At 41.9% G+C, this 17,530-nt stretch overlaps 1 protein-coding gene across 2 annotated transcripts in view; it reads left to right on the forward strand.

Annotated features, from left to right (window-relative positions):
- The window catches only part of LOC122807290 (host cell factor 1-like), a 3,131,707-nt gene that overhangs the window by 1,182,431 nt on the left and 1,931,746 nt on the right, over positions 1–17,530 (forward strand). For both annotated transcript variants that reach the window (XM_044078414.1, XM_044078415.1), the window contains exon 8: positions 16,216–16,539. In XM_044078414.1, coding sequence (XP_043934349.1) covers positions 16,216–16,539 — 324 coding nt within the window. The remainder of the gene's footprint in view (positions 1–16,215; positions 16,540–17,530) is intronic.

Here is a 17,530-nt window from a genome sequence, read left to right on the forward strand (position 1 = left end):
ACCACGAACCCTTCCCAGTTGCAGTGGGGGGGATTTTCTGGGGAAAACAGTGCAAGGCACTTGGTCCCCAGAAGAGGCCATCTTGCAGATCAATATCCTAGAGATGAGAGCAGTGCTGTTAGCATTGCAGGCCTTCCAGGATTCTCCCCCTTTGAGAATGATTGCAGTTCAAATGGACAGTATGTCAAGTAGTTTGGTACATCAACAAACAAGGAGGGACCTGATCATACCCCTTGTATCGAGAAGCACTCAGAGTGTGGCAATGGGTGATCTCATCCAACTACTTTCTCATAGCAATGTACATTCTGGAGTAGTCCACTGTGATAGCAGACAACCTGAGCAGGTACATTCTTCTACCTCACGGGTGGTCTCTCAACGAGAAAGGATTTTTCTTCGATAGGACCAGCCTTGCTGTGATGTTTTTGTTTCTCCCTTAAACAACAAATGCAGCAGCTACTTTGCACTAATCCCCCCGCAGGGGGAATCACCAAGGGATGCTGTATTTCATGATTACCCCCTAGTCTCCTTTATGTCTACCCAACAATCCAATTTATTCCAAAAATTCTACAGAAAGCTGTCAGGTTGAAGAGAAGAGTCATCCTCGTTGCACCATACTGGCCTCAACAGATTTGGTTTCCTTTCCTTTGGCCTCACTTATTTCACCAACCTTGGATCCTGTATCCAACTCCAGACGACCTTTCTCACCCGATGGTCATGATCCATCCTGACATCTCAAATCTCAAGCTGATGGCCTGCTTTTGCCAATTCCATTAATGGCCAGACAACCAATGCTCTCTTCCCCTGTCCAGCATATTTTTTAATCTTCCCATAAACCTTCAGCAAGAAAACGTTATACAAGTAAATGGAAACGGTTTGTTTACTCGGCACAACAAAATCATGTTGAGCCTTTCTCAGCTCCAATGTATGACATACTCGAGTTTTTAGCCTTACTTTTAAAGAAGGGGCTAGTTCCTCAACCATTAAAGTTCAGTTAGCAGCAATATCAAATTTTACATTGGATTCAAAGGTTCTTCAGTTGTCACTCTCAAATTGTGCAAAGCTTTTTTGCGAGGCACTCTACTTTTGAGACTTCCGTTTAAGGACCTTACTCCCCCATAGGATCTCAATCTGGTACTTCAAGCTCTAATACATTCACCCTTTGAACCAGCAGCTAAATGTGACCTTAAGTATCTTACTTGGAAAACTATTTTTCTAGTAGCCATTACCACTGCTAGAAGAATTTCATAGATTCAAGCCTTATCTTCAAATCCTCCACACTTGATCCCTAGTCCATTAATTTGCCAGTATTGTTTTCTAAATTTGTAGACAAAGGGGAATACATGTTGCATTTATTGGGTGTTCACAGACAATTACATTTTTATCTGCATAGAACAAAAGACGTCAGGAATAGAGATCAGTTGTTTCCTTTGCAGAATTGAAATTTGGCATACCAATTTCAAAGGTAACATTAGCCAGATGGCTAACTGGAGACTGTCCCATCAGTTGAGGATAAAATGAAAACTGACATCAGATAAAAAAGTTATGTACTTACCATAACGTTCCATCCATGTTGTCCATTTTCATTCTTCCTCAACTTCCCACCTCCCAACCCCCATCCTTTCTATTTACAAATTTCTGGAAGAATGAGCTCTTAGAGGGACGTTACTGTGCTTGTATTGAGCTCCAGATATAGTTTATTTCTGTATTGAGTACATACAGTTTTACATCTCCTGTATTTTTGCATGTTAAATATTTCCTTTATGGTAAAAAATCAGCAAACATGATCTGAGGTAACCTAGGGATGGTGCATTACGGTTAAGGGAGAAACTCGAGTTTTTTGGTTGCCATGAACTTTAGTAACAGCTGAGTAGGATCCAAGGATCTGATCTGAACCCATCAGTTGAGGAAGAACGAAAATGGACAACACAGATGGAACGTTGTGGTAAGTACATAACTTTTTTTTTTTTCTTCTTCACCCACCTCCCTTACAGAGACTGTTGAGTTTTTGAGTTCCTTATTTTGCTTTGCGGTAGTTTTTCTCTTTCTCTTCTACCTCAAGGTAGCTGTCAGTACCATTGCTGGTACTATTTCCTCCTTTGTTTTCCTCTTCCTTCCCTTTTTTTCCTACCCTCTAGAGGGTATTTTCTTTACTTACCATTGTTGTTAATCCAAAAAACATCTTTCCTTTCCTTTTTTGTTGAGAAACTCTTCTTGGCTTTTTAGATAAGATCAGTGTTTGTATCACGGCAGTGAAACCAATGGGTTTCAAAAAGCCCATTTCCTGTGGGCATAAGATCCCTAAATCTGATGTCCACAGAGTGTGTGTCTACTGTCTTGGAGCTTCTTATCTAAACACAGACTGCTGCATTTGTAAAGCCTTTAATTCCATGGCCTTTGGTGCTTTTGTGATTGTAGAAATGAGTTAGTCTTAAAGGAATTGCTACCACCTTCTTCTTCTACTGAAGAGGCTCATACCCTCACAAAATCATCCAAAGCTTCATAGGAGGTGAAAGAATCATGTAAGTGGTCTCCAATCTGCTCTCCAAAGACTACTCCTTTTTTGGAGCCTCCTCAAGAGAGTCAAGAGAAATCTGATCTGAATTTCTCTTATCCAAAATGGAAACAGTCAGATCCCATGTCTTGATCCGACAACTACTCATATGAAGTCTCCAAGAACCCAGTCCTCAGGGTTCAGTGTAGAGCTTGTTTCTCTTAGTTCCATTTTTCTTTCCTTCAGGAGACCCTGAGGAGAGAGTCTCAGTCCCAGTCCACCACTTCCTCTATCAGATCCTCCAGGAGCCTTTCAGAAGCCAAAGTGGATAGGATGGTGAGGAAGATTCTCAAAGCTCATATTCAGATGGGGGTTATTCTGGCTCCATCTCCCATTAGATCTGTGAGACTCCCTTCTATTTCTCATGCCGTGATCTCTCCCTTCTTCAATCCAACCGATGGTTTTGGAGCCCTTGGATCCTTGAGACCCGAAAGTGTTGATGTCAGATCCAAAGACAGCTAGATCTTTGCCTTCAACTGCTTCCCTGACTTCGGCTCTGATTTCTTTGGACCAGGATGACTCTTGGAGCTGAACCATTGGTGCTGGGTCTGGGGGACTAGGTTCCACTCTGAGGTTGTAGGTGCCATGCCTGACCCATGGTGCTTCAGTGCTGGACAGCTTGGGTCCGATTCCGGGCAGGGTGGAGGCATGGTAGCATGAGCAGCTTTGGCACCAGTGTGACCAGCTGTGGTGTCTCCTGGTCTTTCTGCCTTTGAGGTAGTGGAGAGGATCTTCTCTTGTCTGAGAGATTCAAGTACTCTATCCTCTTTGGATCTTACAGCCTTTCCTCCTCTGAGTCCAAGCTCTGATCTTCGCAGGCATATTCCACATGGACAGCCATCCCCATCAAGCATATAGGCAGCCCCCCTAGAGGATTTTCCCTTGTCTTTGGATACCTCTCCAGATCGACCCACTGAGGAAGTTCCCCAAAAGAGTACATGTAAGAGGAGACACATAGATTCCCCTCAGGACTCTCTCATCGAAGACACTACTTTGATGAAGGGGAGAGGTCCCTCAGATCTCCACCAAATGACGTCTCCTTCAGAGACATAATAGAAATTCTCAGGCAAAAGGGTGTATGGTCCTCTGATATCCTGTCTCAAGAGAAGTCAGTCTTTTTGGAAGCTTTTGCATCCAGCCCTTCTGCATCTTGGGTGACTTATCTGACAGATGATATTATAGATTTAATCTCTTGCTGGGCTTGGAAGGAACCAGATATTGTAGAACTCATTCCCCGTCACCCTGATAAATATCTTGTGCCACCTATAGACAGGCCACATTGGAGCAAGGATGTTCCTTGGTGGAAGCCACAAAGGAGGAGCTGGCAGAGCATAGCTCCACAGTCCATACCCCTAACCAGAGAGTCCAGGGCATTGGACAGACTCGGGAAGCACTTGTTTGCCTCAGCGACCTTTGTGTTATGGTCTCTGAATTACTTGGCACATTTCAAAATATTACAGTAGGATTTGACTTAGAAACTTTCCAACTCCCTCTCCGAGCTTTTCAAGTCTTTTTTCATTAATGCTTCTTTTGATGCAACATCTTTGTTTGGCTGTACTGTAAAGGAAACACCTTTCCAGAGTGAACAGGATGGAAAGACCCTATCTGCCGTAGGAATACACTTTTCTACCCTTCAATGATCCTTTTTCAGGAATCAAACAGGAGGCAAGAAAATGTGGTTCTGTAAGTCCCAGGGTCCTTTCCAGGATTCATGTGGGGATAACTCCCCCAGAGGCAGAGGGAGGAGCTGAAATGGAAGACGCTGTCCTCGCAGAAGGCCTGCAGAACCAGGGTTTCTGAGATTCCTTTTTGGATAAACCCTTCCAGCACTCCTGAAAGGTTGCCCGACTACCCACCTCTGGAAGCAGTGTGGCGGGTGCTCGTCTGGTTGCTAAAAATCATATCCAGAGGTTATTTTATATTGTTTTCCCAGATTCCCCCTATAAAATGAAAAAGGCATCCAACATTCCACCCAGTAAAGATGGAAACAACAGCTCAAGAAATTCAAAAGCTGCTAGACAAAAGAGTCATCCAGGAGGTCCCACCAGACCAGAAAGGATTCAGAACTTACTCAAGATTCTTTTTAGTGGCAAGGAAAACTGGGGACCTGAGACAAATTATGAATCTAACAAACTAAATCAATGTGTGAAGAGTCAAAGTTCCAAATGGTCACAATTCAGTCCGTTCTACCATTTCTGCATAAGGACAGTGGAATGTGCTCCATCACTCTTCAGGATGCATACTGTGTCACATCAAGATGAACAGACAATCCCTAATATTTCTGTACTTTCAGCTAGGGGACAGTCATTGTCATTCAGAGCCCTGCCTTTTGGTCTCATCACAACCCCCAGGGTGTTTACCAAATGTATGGCAGTGATAGCAGCTCACTTGAGACTGTCGGGATTCCAGGTGTTTACAAACCTAGATGACTGGCTTTTCGCCACCCCAACCAAGCATCTTCTAGAGAAATCCAGGGACTACTTGCTCTAGTTATGTCAGTCTCTAGGCATCTCAATCAACATCTACAAGTCTCATCTTCAACCTGTTCAGATCCTGGAGTTCATAGGTACTCAGCTGAACAAAGGCAAATAGCCTCTCTTCCACCACATTGAGTAAGGATTATCAGGTGCCAGGTGGAGCAAATTATTGCACACCCTTCTCCCCCAGCCATTCTTGAGGCCATAGGGTCAGTGGCAGCTGCCATAACCTTAGTTCCTATCAATCGGTTTTATATGCTTATTCTTCTGTGGACCCTAGCTGTTCAGTGGTCAATTCTTTGCCATCCCTTGTCCTTTCTGATCAAACTCACTCGAGTATGCAAAGATCATGTATGTTGGTGGATTCAGTCAGACTAAGTTTTCCAAGGCCACTCTCTTGTACTTCCACCCCCACTAGCCACTGTAACCACGAATGGCTCCCAACTGGGGGGGCATTTCTTGGGATGGATGGTCCAAGGCATGTGTTACCCATATCCTAGAGATGTGAGTAGTCCTCCTAGCTTTGCAGGCCTTCCAGGATGTTCTTTCTCTTGGAATGATTGCAATACAAACCGACAACATGTCTGTGGTTTGGTACATCAACAAGCGGGGAGAACCCGGTCTTAGCCCCTTTGTTGAGAGGTACTGAGAGTGTGGCAGTGGGCGATCTCCTCTATCTGCTTTCTTATGGCATTGCACATACTGGGAAATCTAACATTCTAGCAGACAGACTCAGCAGGTCCATTCTGATGCCTCAAGAGTAGTCTCTCAACTAGTCAGTGGCAGAGGATTTGCCATTGTTGGGGCCAACCCTGCTGCGACCCCGTTGCATCTCCCCACAAGAACAAGTGTAGCAGGTTCTTGCCTTAATCCCCGCTCTGGGGGGAGTCACCAAGAGATGCTGTAATCCACATTTGTCCCTTCAATCTCCTTTATGCTTATCCTCTGATACTTCTAATTCCCAGATTCTTACAGAAGGCACTTTGGCTGAAGAGCACGGTTATCCTCATTGCCCACTTTTGGCCTCATCAAGTGTGGTTCCCCTTTCTTTGGTCCATCATAGATACTGGACTCCAGTCCAGACCTGCTTTCAAATCCCTCCGTTATGGATCATCCATTCATTCCAGGCCTCAAGTTGACTGGCTGGTTTCTCCAATTCCACTGATATTTCTTTCCCAGTCTGACAGATACTCCTATGTTCCCACAAGGCCTCTACAAGTAAGATTTACAAAAGTAAATGAAAAATATTCTCTGTTTGGGCTCTACAGAGGGAATTTGACCCCTTTGCTGTTCCTGTTTCGGCAGACCTAGTATTCTTAGCATCTATCTTTTAAGAAGGAGCTTGTTTCTCTAGTATCAAAGCACAGTTGGCAGCTATATCTAATTGTCACTTAGGAGAAAATGTTCCCTCATTAGCTTTTTCAAAATTTTTCAAGTTTTTTTCCTAAAAGGTACTTTCTTGCTTAGGGCCCCCAGTGAAGGACCCATCCCCCCCCCATGATTTGAACGTTGTGCTGCAAGAGTTAACTCAGAAAACCTTTGAACCATCAGCTAAATCTGATTTAAATTTTATGGAAAACAGTTTTTCTGGTGGTCATTATATCTTCCAAATCTCCTCTTATCTTATTTTTCAAAAAGATAGGATTACCTTATGGACCAAGCCATCCTTTTCCTAAGGTAACTAACATCTAAAATTATTTACTATCAAAAACTGGAAATGCTTTTGATCGAACGTCAGTTCAAGGTAAGTACAGTTTCAAAGTTCCACAATCCAGAAATGGAATAGTTCGAAGGTATAAGAACGAATGTAAAGCGTGATTCATTATTATGAGTTCGGTATTGTGAGTGGAGATTGCGGTACAGTGAGGATCAGGGAATTTACCCCTTTCCTCACTGTAGTGCAATCTTGGAGTTGGTATATATAATTTGCAGGGGGTGGGGGGGCACAGGGGGGGGCTTGCCTCCCTGCAAAACCGTAAAAACTTGTACTGTAGAAGTGAAAGTCTAATACCATGTTAAGCTGAATAGCCTGGGTGCCTGACGTCACCTACAGCTTTTTCGAATAACGTCAAATGTGGACATCAGAAAACTGAAGTTCGACATTATGATGTAAAAAACTTTTTGTTTCCTATGTTATTTTTTGACATATTAAACAAACGAAGACGTGTAATTCTTCATTTTGATAGTAAACCCTCCAAAACAAATGTTAATCAAGCCATTGGTTTACCTGTTTTCTTTCCCAGCTATACTAACAGAGGAGAGTGCATGCTTCATCTTTTGGATGTACATAGACAACTATGTTTTCATCTCCACAGAACAAAAGATTTCATGAAGTCAGAGCAATTGTTTGTCTCCTTCTCTCCAAACAAATTTGGCTCACCAGTATCTAAAATTACCCTGTCTAAATGGATTGCTCATTGTATTTCCTTTGCTTACAATCAGCAAGGCCTGTCCCCACCCAGGCCTACTAAAACACACTCCACCACGTCCATGGTTACCTCTTTCCCCTTTTGGTTTATAACTTCTGTTGACAACATCTGCACAGCAGCTACCTGGTCTAATTCTCATAACTTTATTGCTCATTACAAATTGGATTTGACTTCCCAGAGCAGAGCTGCCTTTGGTTCTGCATTACACCGGAATATCCTTCCATGAGGACCACCCAAGATCCACGTAGCTGGGGACTCTGTCACAATCTTTGAGGAACGAATGAAAAGGATAACATCAGATATTAGTCATGTACTCACCATGACTATGCATCTGTGTTATCTATTTTAATTCTTTTTCAACTCCCCATCTCCTTTGTCCTTTTGTCATTTCTTAAAGTAACCGTTTGGTCATTGTGGAACATGATTCCAGGTTTGAGCCCCATTTCTGCTACAATTATTCTTAATTTGTGTAGAACTAGAATTAGTTACTCGTAGGGCTTATAAGGCAGCAGATCTCAGGTATAGCAGGTTGACTGGGCATAATAGGTAAGGAGGAGTTTGAAAGTTGGATCTGTGAGTCTGGTAAAGCAGCTGAGTCATTGAGGAAGAATGAAAATTTACAGCACAAATGCTTAGTTATGATAAGTACATAACTTTTATTTTGGGGTCTTGTATTCTTCTGCAATAATTTTCTATATATGACCAACAGAGTTGTTTGTGGTTGTCAGTGTTGGACTAATCTAGCACAGATGTGTTACTTCACTCTGGTTGACATAATATGACCTTTCATTTTGGCTGCTGTAAGTGCATAAAGCCAGCTGCATCAAATACTGTCCCTGTTCTACTAGTCATTGTATCTGTTATACTCCTGGCTTAATATGTATTATACTTTTAAATAACACAAACACAGGTTCAGCAAGCTACTTAAATCCACCAAGTAGTGAAACAAAGCTGTACATCCACTCAAATTGTGAAGTGAAACTGTTGAAGAATCACAGAAGGCAACAAGGGACTAAAAAGTCCACAAGTTTATTAGAAGGTTTTAAGCGCTTTTCGTTTGCCTCAATCGGCTAATTTCATCAGAAACATTGTTAAAATGAGCAAAGACTCCAATTTATACAAACAGCTGGTTAGTAATTAACCAATTACACTCATTACACATTACCAAATTTAAAGGCACCCTAATATCAAAACAGCAGCAACTCTATTCATATAAAGAGTGGAAAATAATATTAAATAAAAAAGGAAAATTAATGTAAAAGAACAACAGCAATCACTAGTGTGTAAAAATACTATATCACTCTAGATTCACTGGAATGTGACAATAATACACTAGATAACTGTCGCAAGAGACCTAATTTAAAAGAAGTCAAGTTAGACTTCTATCAGCTATTTAAATTTGATGTATTACTAATAAGACACTCTAAAGTAGTTAGCAGCAGGTACCAAGATACCTTAGGTGTCTAACACTAGCCAACCTACTAAAGAGGGAATCAGATTTACCTCTTAAACTTTTTAGTTTTAAGATACTACTAATGGAACAAGAATCATTCAAACCAGATGGATTATTGGAGTTAAGCCTAACTTGCCAAGTTAACTCAAGCTCTTCTAATTTCAAGGGTCTAGGCCCACCCCTACTGTCGAACTTGACTTGATCTATGATGATAAAATTGAAAGCATGTTCTAGATTGGTGGAAATATGTTTAGCTAAGGCATTTTCCAGTTTGTGTTTGATGATCGCATATTGGTATTCATATATCCTGTCCCGGAGCTTCCACTCCGTTTTTCCTATATAGAAAGCAGGACACAATCTACACCTAGCTAGATAAACAACAAAACTGGAATTACAGTTGAATTTATCCATGAGTTTATATTGTAAGTCATTGATGTTAAAACTGTTAGTCACATCCACAAATTTACAGTAGTTACAGCTTTCACATTTTTTCATGCCATTACAACTGACAATAGGAGTATTATTTTGTTCTAAGATGGTCTTCAAGTTCCATGCTCTTCTAAACATTACACTAGGAAAATCACCTAGTTTAGCATATATGTTGGAATTAGTTTTAAATAATTCCCAATTTTACTGCAATATTCTAATGCATGAGTTACTATGTAAAGTATAAGTGGTAATAATGCTTAAATTTGCTTCCTTACCTCCACTGTTCTGAGTAGTGGAACTTCGCATCAGATTCCCAACTGCACCACTGCAGTTAGACAGAGGAGGGGCACTTCTAATCTTCAAAAGTGGCGTGTACACTTTATCTAAACACTTAGCTTTTACTTCATTAATAAGATCATCCAAGAGAAATTCTGGGTAGCCACGATGAATGAACATACTCTTAAGGAGAGAACATTCTTCAAGAAAATCATCATCCAGGGTTATCATTCTTGAAGTCCTCACCAATTGTCTCTTTATAACTGACCTCTTTTGGTAAAAGGGGTGGCTACTTGAAAAATGGAGGAACGTGTTTGAATACGTGCTTTTTCTGTAGATCTTAGCTACGAAACTTGCTAACTCATATTTTTTAACCAGGCAGATATCCAAGTATGCTATAACATCTGTGTTAAATGTAGAAGTAAACTGTAAAAATTGGGTAGTACTGTTAAAGTATTCTAACATATTTGAACTCACACGTTCATCTCCATTGAATAAAATAAATATATCATCGAGGTAACGTGTATACAAGACGAGAGAGTCATGAACCGTGTTGTTCTTAAACACAAATTCTGACTCCCAATAGGCCATGACAAGGTTTGCAATACTAGCTCCGCAAGGTGACCCCATCACTACCTCCACTTTTTGAAGGTAGAATTGGTCCTGAAACATGAAAAAGTTGTTAGACAATACTAAATCTATGAGTTCAGTAACCAAACTAATCTCAACTACTGGAGCTTTGTTTTTGCTAAGCATTAGGTCAACCCATTCAATAGCTATAGTGTGAGGAATGCAAGTGTATAAGTCTCTCACATCAATAGTGAGGAAGTTGAAATTAGCATTAAATTCAAGTGTTGGACTAATCTAGCACAGATAAGATGTTCTTCATTCCACATTGCTGCAGTCCTAACTATTGGGTAGTCCGCTGTCCAGTCGGCCCGAATACCAAAGTATATGGCTGACGTCGGTCAGGGCGCATTAGACTGACGTCAGTACGTCAGGGTACTAATGCGCATGACCGACGTCATATCCTCAGTCTTTTTTGCCGCATGGTCCGATACAGAAGCAATTTTGCGAGTGCAGGTTGGCGTTCTGAAAGTTTCTGAAGTCAGAGTTTCAGACCGAATCAAAGTTGGCTAAGTACCCCGTTGGGGAATATTTTGGTTTTTCTTGCCTCAGTATTTAACCGGATGTCAGAAAAGTGAATAACTGTATTTCTTGTGGGAAACAGATACCTCATAGGGATTACCATACTTTGTGTATACCTTGTTTAGGGCCTGAGCACGGCGTTGTTGGATGCCGCTCTTGTGCTAGATTTAACAAACGCACTATTAAGAGAAGGTTAGACTGTGCCAGGTTAGTTTTGGGAAGCGTTGTAATTATAAAATGCCGTCGGAGACTCCGGCCCGCTTGACCAAAAAGCGCAAGGACAAAGCAGCAAAGCCTAGAGTGGAAGAACCGACAGTCCCAGACGCCGGATCTTTAGAAGGCTCAGTGGAGCGGAGGTTTTGCCAGGTGTTTCTTTGGAGTCTCAGGGAGAGACTTTACTGTTACAGGATGTATCCTCGCAGGAAGTAGGCCAGGCTGAGGGGCTTCTCAGGTGGCTGTTCTTCCCTCTCTTCCTAAGGTGGTTAGAGCCTCCCCTTCTGTTTCCAAGGCTTCTTTGAGAGGCAGGCCAAGTTTAACTTCAGTGGGGGTTTCTCCTAGTGCTTCAGGGTCTTTGCCTAAGAAACATATGCTTAAAATGGCAGAGGATTTGATTACTATGATTAGAGGTTCTATGCCCCTCCTGATAAGAGGCCTAGGGTGGAACCTGAGTTTGAGAGTTTTGAGCAATGTTCGGAGGCTTCTGAGTCTTCGGCTGAAGACTTGCAGGAGTATCCTCCTTATTCTGATTCTGATGTGGATGATTCTACTCCTTCAGCTTCTCCTCCTGAGGATTTTTCATTTTCAGAGACTCTGCATTCCATGAGGGAGCATTTTAAATGGGAAGGTCAAGATTTCTCTGATTCCAGGAAGAGGCTTAGGAAATTCTTGTTTTTACCCCAGCATAGGCCTTTAGCTATACCTCCTGTTCTGAATGTGGTGGAAGATGTTTTTGCAGAGGCTTCCCTCAATCCTGATTCTTTGCCTCCTGCCCCAGTTAAACCGGATAGGTACTATAGGGTGCCTGAAGCTCATAAGTATCTTTTAAGAGTCCTAGGGCAGACCCGAAACTGTCTCTCAGGGGCCTAAAGGTGTGAAGGCCTCTGTTGTTAAAAATCCTGTTCCTCCTGATAAAGAGGCAAGGGCTTTGGATAGATGGGGAAAGAAAGTGTATACTTCTTCCACTTTAGCCATGAGGGCGTTGAATTGTCAGTTTCACATGTTAAAATATCAGAATTATCTCCTTTCACAATTGAAATCTAAGGTGGATGCTCTGGCAGAAGGTATTGAGTGTAAAGAGTTGCAGGATTTAGTTCATGTGTCTGAACAGGTGGGTAAACATTCCTTGCAATGTGGTTTTGATGCTGTGCAGGCCTCCTCGAGGGTGGCTGCCACTGGTTCTGTTCTTCGTAGGCATGCCTGGTTGAGAGATCAGAATTTAGCTGAGCATGTTAAAACAAGGATTTTGGATGCTCCTTTGCAGTCTGATGTGTTGCTTGGTTCGCCTGTGGAAGCAGTCTTAAAGAAAATGGAGGACAAGGCTAAGTCTATGCAAACTGTTAAGGATTTTTTGCAGGTGCAGCCTCCAAGTTTAGTAGAAATTGGCCTACTAAGGGATGGACTTATCCTGCTTATGATTCCCAGTCTAGGGGTAGGTCTAGGCGTGGTAGGGGCAGAGCTCAAGGTTCTTTTAGGCCTAGGACAGGGAGTTCCCCTGCTCAGACTTCTGGTGAGGGCAGGGGTCAGTCCTTTCATAAGCAGACCCAATGACCTGCCTTTTCAGCTGCCAGTACATTCTCGCCTGGCAGCACCTTTGGGAGGAAGGCTGTCTCTTTTCAAAGAAAATTGGGATTTAATTACCCAAGACAGATGGGTTCTGGATATCATTCACCACGGTTACAGGTTTTATTTCCATACCATGCCTCCTTTCAAAGGCATGCCAGACATTCCTCCTCTACAAAGACAAGAGGCTCACAAGCAAATTTCTCTGTTGCTCCACATAGGGGCCATTCAGCCAGTTCCTGTGCCAGAAAGGGGCCTAGGATTTTATTCTCGCCTGTTCCTAGTACCGAAGAAGGGGAACACGTGGAGGCCAATTTTGGATTTATCTATCCTCAACACTTATCTGGACATTCCCAAGTTCAAAATGTTGTCGTTACAACAGCTTTTACCTCTGCTGGGCAAGGATCACTGGATGGTAACTTTAGATCTCAAGGAAGCTTACCTTCATGTGCCTATAAGACTAAGTTGCAGGAAGTATCTGCGTTTTCGAGCTGGAAATTCTCATTATCAGTTCTCTGCATTGCCCTTTGGCTTATCCACTGCGCCCAGAGTATTCACAAAGGTTCTGGCTCCAGTGATAGCTTACTTCAGGCTAAAAGGAATTCAAATCTATCCTTACTTGGACGACTGCCTGATTCTAGCTCAAGAAAAGGAAGACCTTCTACAGCATTTAGATTATGTCATAGCAGTGCTAAGATGCCTAGGGTATTCTGTGAACGAAATAAAGTCCAGTCTAGTACCCTCTCAAGACATGTGCTTTCTGGGTGTGAGACTGAATACAGCAGTCCAGATGGCCTTTTTAACCCCGGACAAACAAAAGAATCTTTCCAGTTACTTCCATCAACTATCTCTTCAGTCCGGGCTGACTGCAAGGACAGTCCTTCAAGCCTTAGGGTTCATGGCATCTTGTATTCTGGTGCTTCCCAATGCCAAACTGCATATGAGGAAGCTGCAATGGTATCTCAAAAATGTATAGACACAGCACTGCCAGGATTTGGACACTGTCATTCAAATAATACCTTGCATTCAAAAGGAATTTTTGTGGTGGGCTCAGGAATGTCACCTAAACAAGGGACTCTCTGTGACCCGGCCAGAGGCGAGTCAGATTTTAACGACAGATGCCTCAGACATTGCTTGGGGAGCTCATCTAAATGGAAAGTGGATACAAGACAAGTGGCCTGCCAGACTACAGCATCTACATATCAACATGAAAGAGATGTTAGCAGTCCAGTTTGCATTAATGGCTTTCAAGGAGTTACTTCTTCCAGGGCAGGTGTTGATTCTAACAGACAACACAACTGTCATGTGGTACATCAACAAACAAGGGGAACACATTCTTACCCATTGTGCAGGCAAGCAATGATTTTATGGGAGACTGCGCTCAGCTTGCAACTAACTCTTCAGGCAAGGTTTCTGCCGGGAGCACAGAACTCCTTAGCAGATGTGTTAAGCAGACAAATCATGGATCCCCACGAGTGGAAACTGGATCTTCATGTATTTCAAAAATTGACAGTGTCATGGGGAACTCCAGACATAGATCTGTTCGCTTCTCCACTAAACCACCAGCTGCCAAAGTTTTGCACAAAGAGGTTTCATCACACAGCTTGGAAAGTGGATGCTCTTTCTTTCAGTTGGAAAAATCTTCATGTGTATGCTTTTCCACCTCTGCCTCTTCTCCCAAAGGTGCTTCTAAAGGTCAGACAAGACAAGCCAAGGATGATTTTAATAGCTCCAGATTGGCCTCGGCAGCACTGGTACCCATTACTGAGGAGTCTGGTAAGGAAGCCTCCATGGCCTTTACCCTTGATTCCACACCTGTTGTCTCAGAGGGACGGTCACCTGCTCAATGTCAAGCTTCAATCTCTTCATCTAACAGCCTGGCATATTCTGTTTTGAAAGACAGCAGGTCTCAACTTCCTCAACAAGTTTTAAATGTGATTATGGAAGCCAGAAGACCTAGTACAAGGAAAGTGTACAGAAAAATGGAAGAGATTTTTATTTTGGAGTGCAGCAAACAATTTGGAGATTTCTGAGCCTAATTTGAGTGTGGCTCTTCAATATCTTACTGAGTTATTGGACAAAGGTTTGTCTTTCTCTTCCATTAAGATTCATGCTGCAGCAATTTCAGCTCACTATGATTGTGACCCACCATTGTTTTCGCATCCTTTGTTCAAGCAATTTCTTAGAGGGCAAAGAATATAAGACCCCACGTAGAGCTCCTACTCCTGCTTGGGATCTCAATTTTGTGTTGGAGAAACTTACTCTACAACCTTTTGAGCCTCGGCTACTGCTGAATTGAAATATTTGTCATGGAAGACTGCTTTTTGTTGGCCATTACTTCTGCAAGAAGGGTTTCTGAGTTGCAGGCCCTTATGGCGGTAGAGCCTTTTGATTTTTCATAAGGATAGGGTATCTTTACGTACTAATCCTTCCTTTATGCCTAAGGTGGTTTCTAGTGTGGCTTTAAACCAAACTATTCATTTGCCTACTTTTTATGCAGATCCCCAAAATAAAGGGGAAAAGATTTTGCACACTTTAGATGTACACAGGCAATTGCGTTATTATTTGAGCAGGACTAAGGATTTTAGGCAGTCCCAGCAGTTGTTTGTTTCTTTTGCTTTGGGTTCAGGGCAAGCCTGTGTCAAAACAAACTATTTCTAGGTGGATTGGGTTTTGCATTGCATTTTGTTATTCCCATCATGGCAAGGAGATTCCAGCTGGGATTAGGCCTCATTCCACTAGGGCTACTGCCACTTCTACAGCATTTCTAAGGGGTGGCCACTAAGGATATTTTGGAGGCAGCTACTTGGAGTTCAGTGCATACTTTCTCTAAGCATTATCACCTTCCTCTCTACTCTAAGTCTAGGGCTGGTTTTGCCACAGCTATTTTGCAAGGCATGTTGTCAGTTCCTGCTTCCTTATGATTTGCCAGCCTCCCTTACCTCTGCTTTGGGATTCTACCCAATAGTTAGGACTGCAGCAATGTGGAATGAAGAACATAGTACAGTTTTGTACCTACCATAAATGTAGATGTTCGAGGATCCACATTGCTGCAGTCCAATTCCTCCCTCCTTCCCCTCTGTGTTTAGGGGTGGTTGTGTAGGTGAGGTTATATTCTGGTAATTTTGTATATATTGTACATATTTTTGGTGCAGGTATGTTTGGAATTTTTGGTTTTGGCCTTAGCTTTTCAGGGTCTTCTGACATCTGGGGCAAGAAAAGACTGAGGATATGACGTCGGTCATGCGCATTAGTACCCTGACGTACTGACGTCAGTCTAATGCGCCCTGACCGACGTCAGCCATATACTTTGGTATTCGGGCCGACTGGACAGCGGACTACCCAATAGTTAGGACTGCAGCAATGTGGATCCTCGAACATCTACATTTATGGTAGGTACAAAACTGTACTTTACTTCACTCTGATTGACATAATATGACCTATCATTTTGGCTGCTGTAAGTGCATAAAGCCAGCTGCATCAAATACTGTCCCTGTTCTACTAATCATTGTATCTGTTATACTCCTGACTTAATATGTATTATACTTTACTTGATCTTGACTTTTCTGTCTCTTGACTATAAATGCATTATTTTACAATGTATGCATTCATATTTCAGTTGGTTTCTTGTCAGAGTGTATTCATAGACTTTTTTTTGCATGTTTCTGATAGCTCCTCCTTCAGCTCCTGGAAAAGTTCAGTTGGTCAGAGCCAACACTACATCTTTGGAAGTCAGCTGGGGATCGGTGCCATCTGCAGACTGTTACATCATACAGGTACAGAAGTATGATTTGCCCACAGTTACAACAGCTTCAGCTCCTGTTGTAACTTCTGCGGCTGTAGCACCAGCCAAGGATGCTAGCAGCTCTGCTTCACTTGCTGCTGTTTCTTCTAGTCCTGTCCATCCTGTACCAGCACAAACTGGAATTCGATTGGTGACATCAACAGCAGCCACACAAACAGTACTGAAGATTCCTGCATCTCCACAAACATCAGGTAACTGTGCTAACGATATGTTTTGTAAACATTGTTTTGTGTGTGTGTGTGTGTGTGTGTGTGTGTGTGTGTGTGTGTGTTTGTGTTCTGTTGTATTAATACGAGTGAGCTATTGTTTTATTACCTTAAATGAGGGACCTTACCCTTTTTTGTCACTTTTTTGAATTGATTCTGTTCAAGAAATGATCCGTATAATCCAGAGTTATTTATTTTATTGAATGCATGCTGGTTTTGTTAAAACTTACCATAATTACAAATTACATTGTTTATGTTTCTGTAGTCAGCTTCCACATTTAATTTGAATAAATTTGAATTAAACATGAGCCTTGAAAAGTGGTACTTCATAGTTTTGAAAAGTAATAATGACGGGCTGTTAACTGTATCAGTCTTTTGCTATATTTGGTATTCAGGGATAAGTGATTTATGGTTATTAGAACATGAAATTTCATTTTCATAAGCTGAAATTCTGCAAAGTATGAATGATCTTCATTTTAACTCTGGTTATTAACGTAGACCCTTTGTAAATATTTAGTGGAGCTATATGTAAGCAAAATCAACTATTGTAGGTATATAACTCTAAGAATGTAAACTGGCAGTTTTACAAATAGTAATTGTAAGAAGAAATACAAATTATGATGTGAGTTCTGGCTCAGAATGCCAAATTCCATGCAACCACAAGCATTTCCATTACTCAAGACAATCTAAAACTCCATAATTGTAGACTATCTTTCCCTAGAAAAAAATGTCAAAACAATGTCCTTGTTTATAATTAGGTCTGCAGTTAGGAGGCACCTGAGTTTGTCTTTTAACTTTTTGAGTAGGAGAAACTAGTGTCTTGAATTTAATGTACCCATTATTGACTTTCCTATCATTTTCCTGGTGTTGAAGCAGGATTTGTATGTATTACTTTTTTCAGTGTGCATCTACATTATTGACTGAAATTCTAACCAGTCATTGGCCCACCAAGGATATTTCCCAGGAATAAACATGT

Source organism: Protopterus annectens, chromosome 7.part0, assembly GCF_019279795.1.
Source record: "Protopterus annectens isolate FY-2018-M chromosome 7.part0, PAN1.0, whole genome shotgun sequence".
NCBI classification, from domain to species: domain Eukaryota; kingdom Metazoa; phylum Chordata; order Ceratodontiformes; family Protopteridae; genus Protopterus; species Protopterus annectens.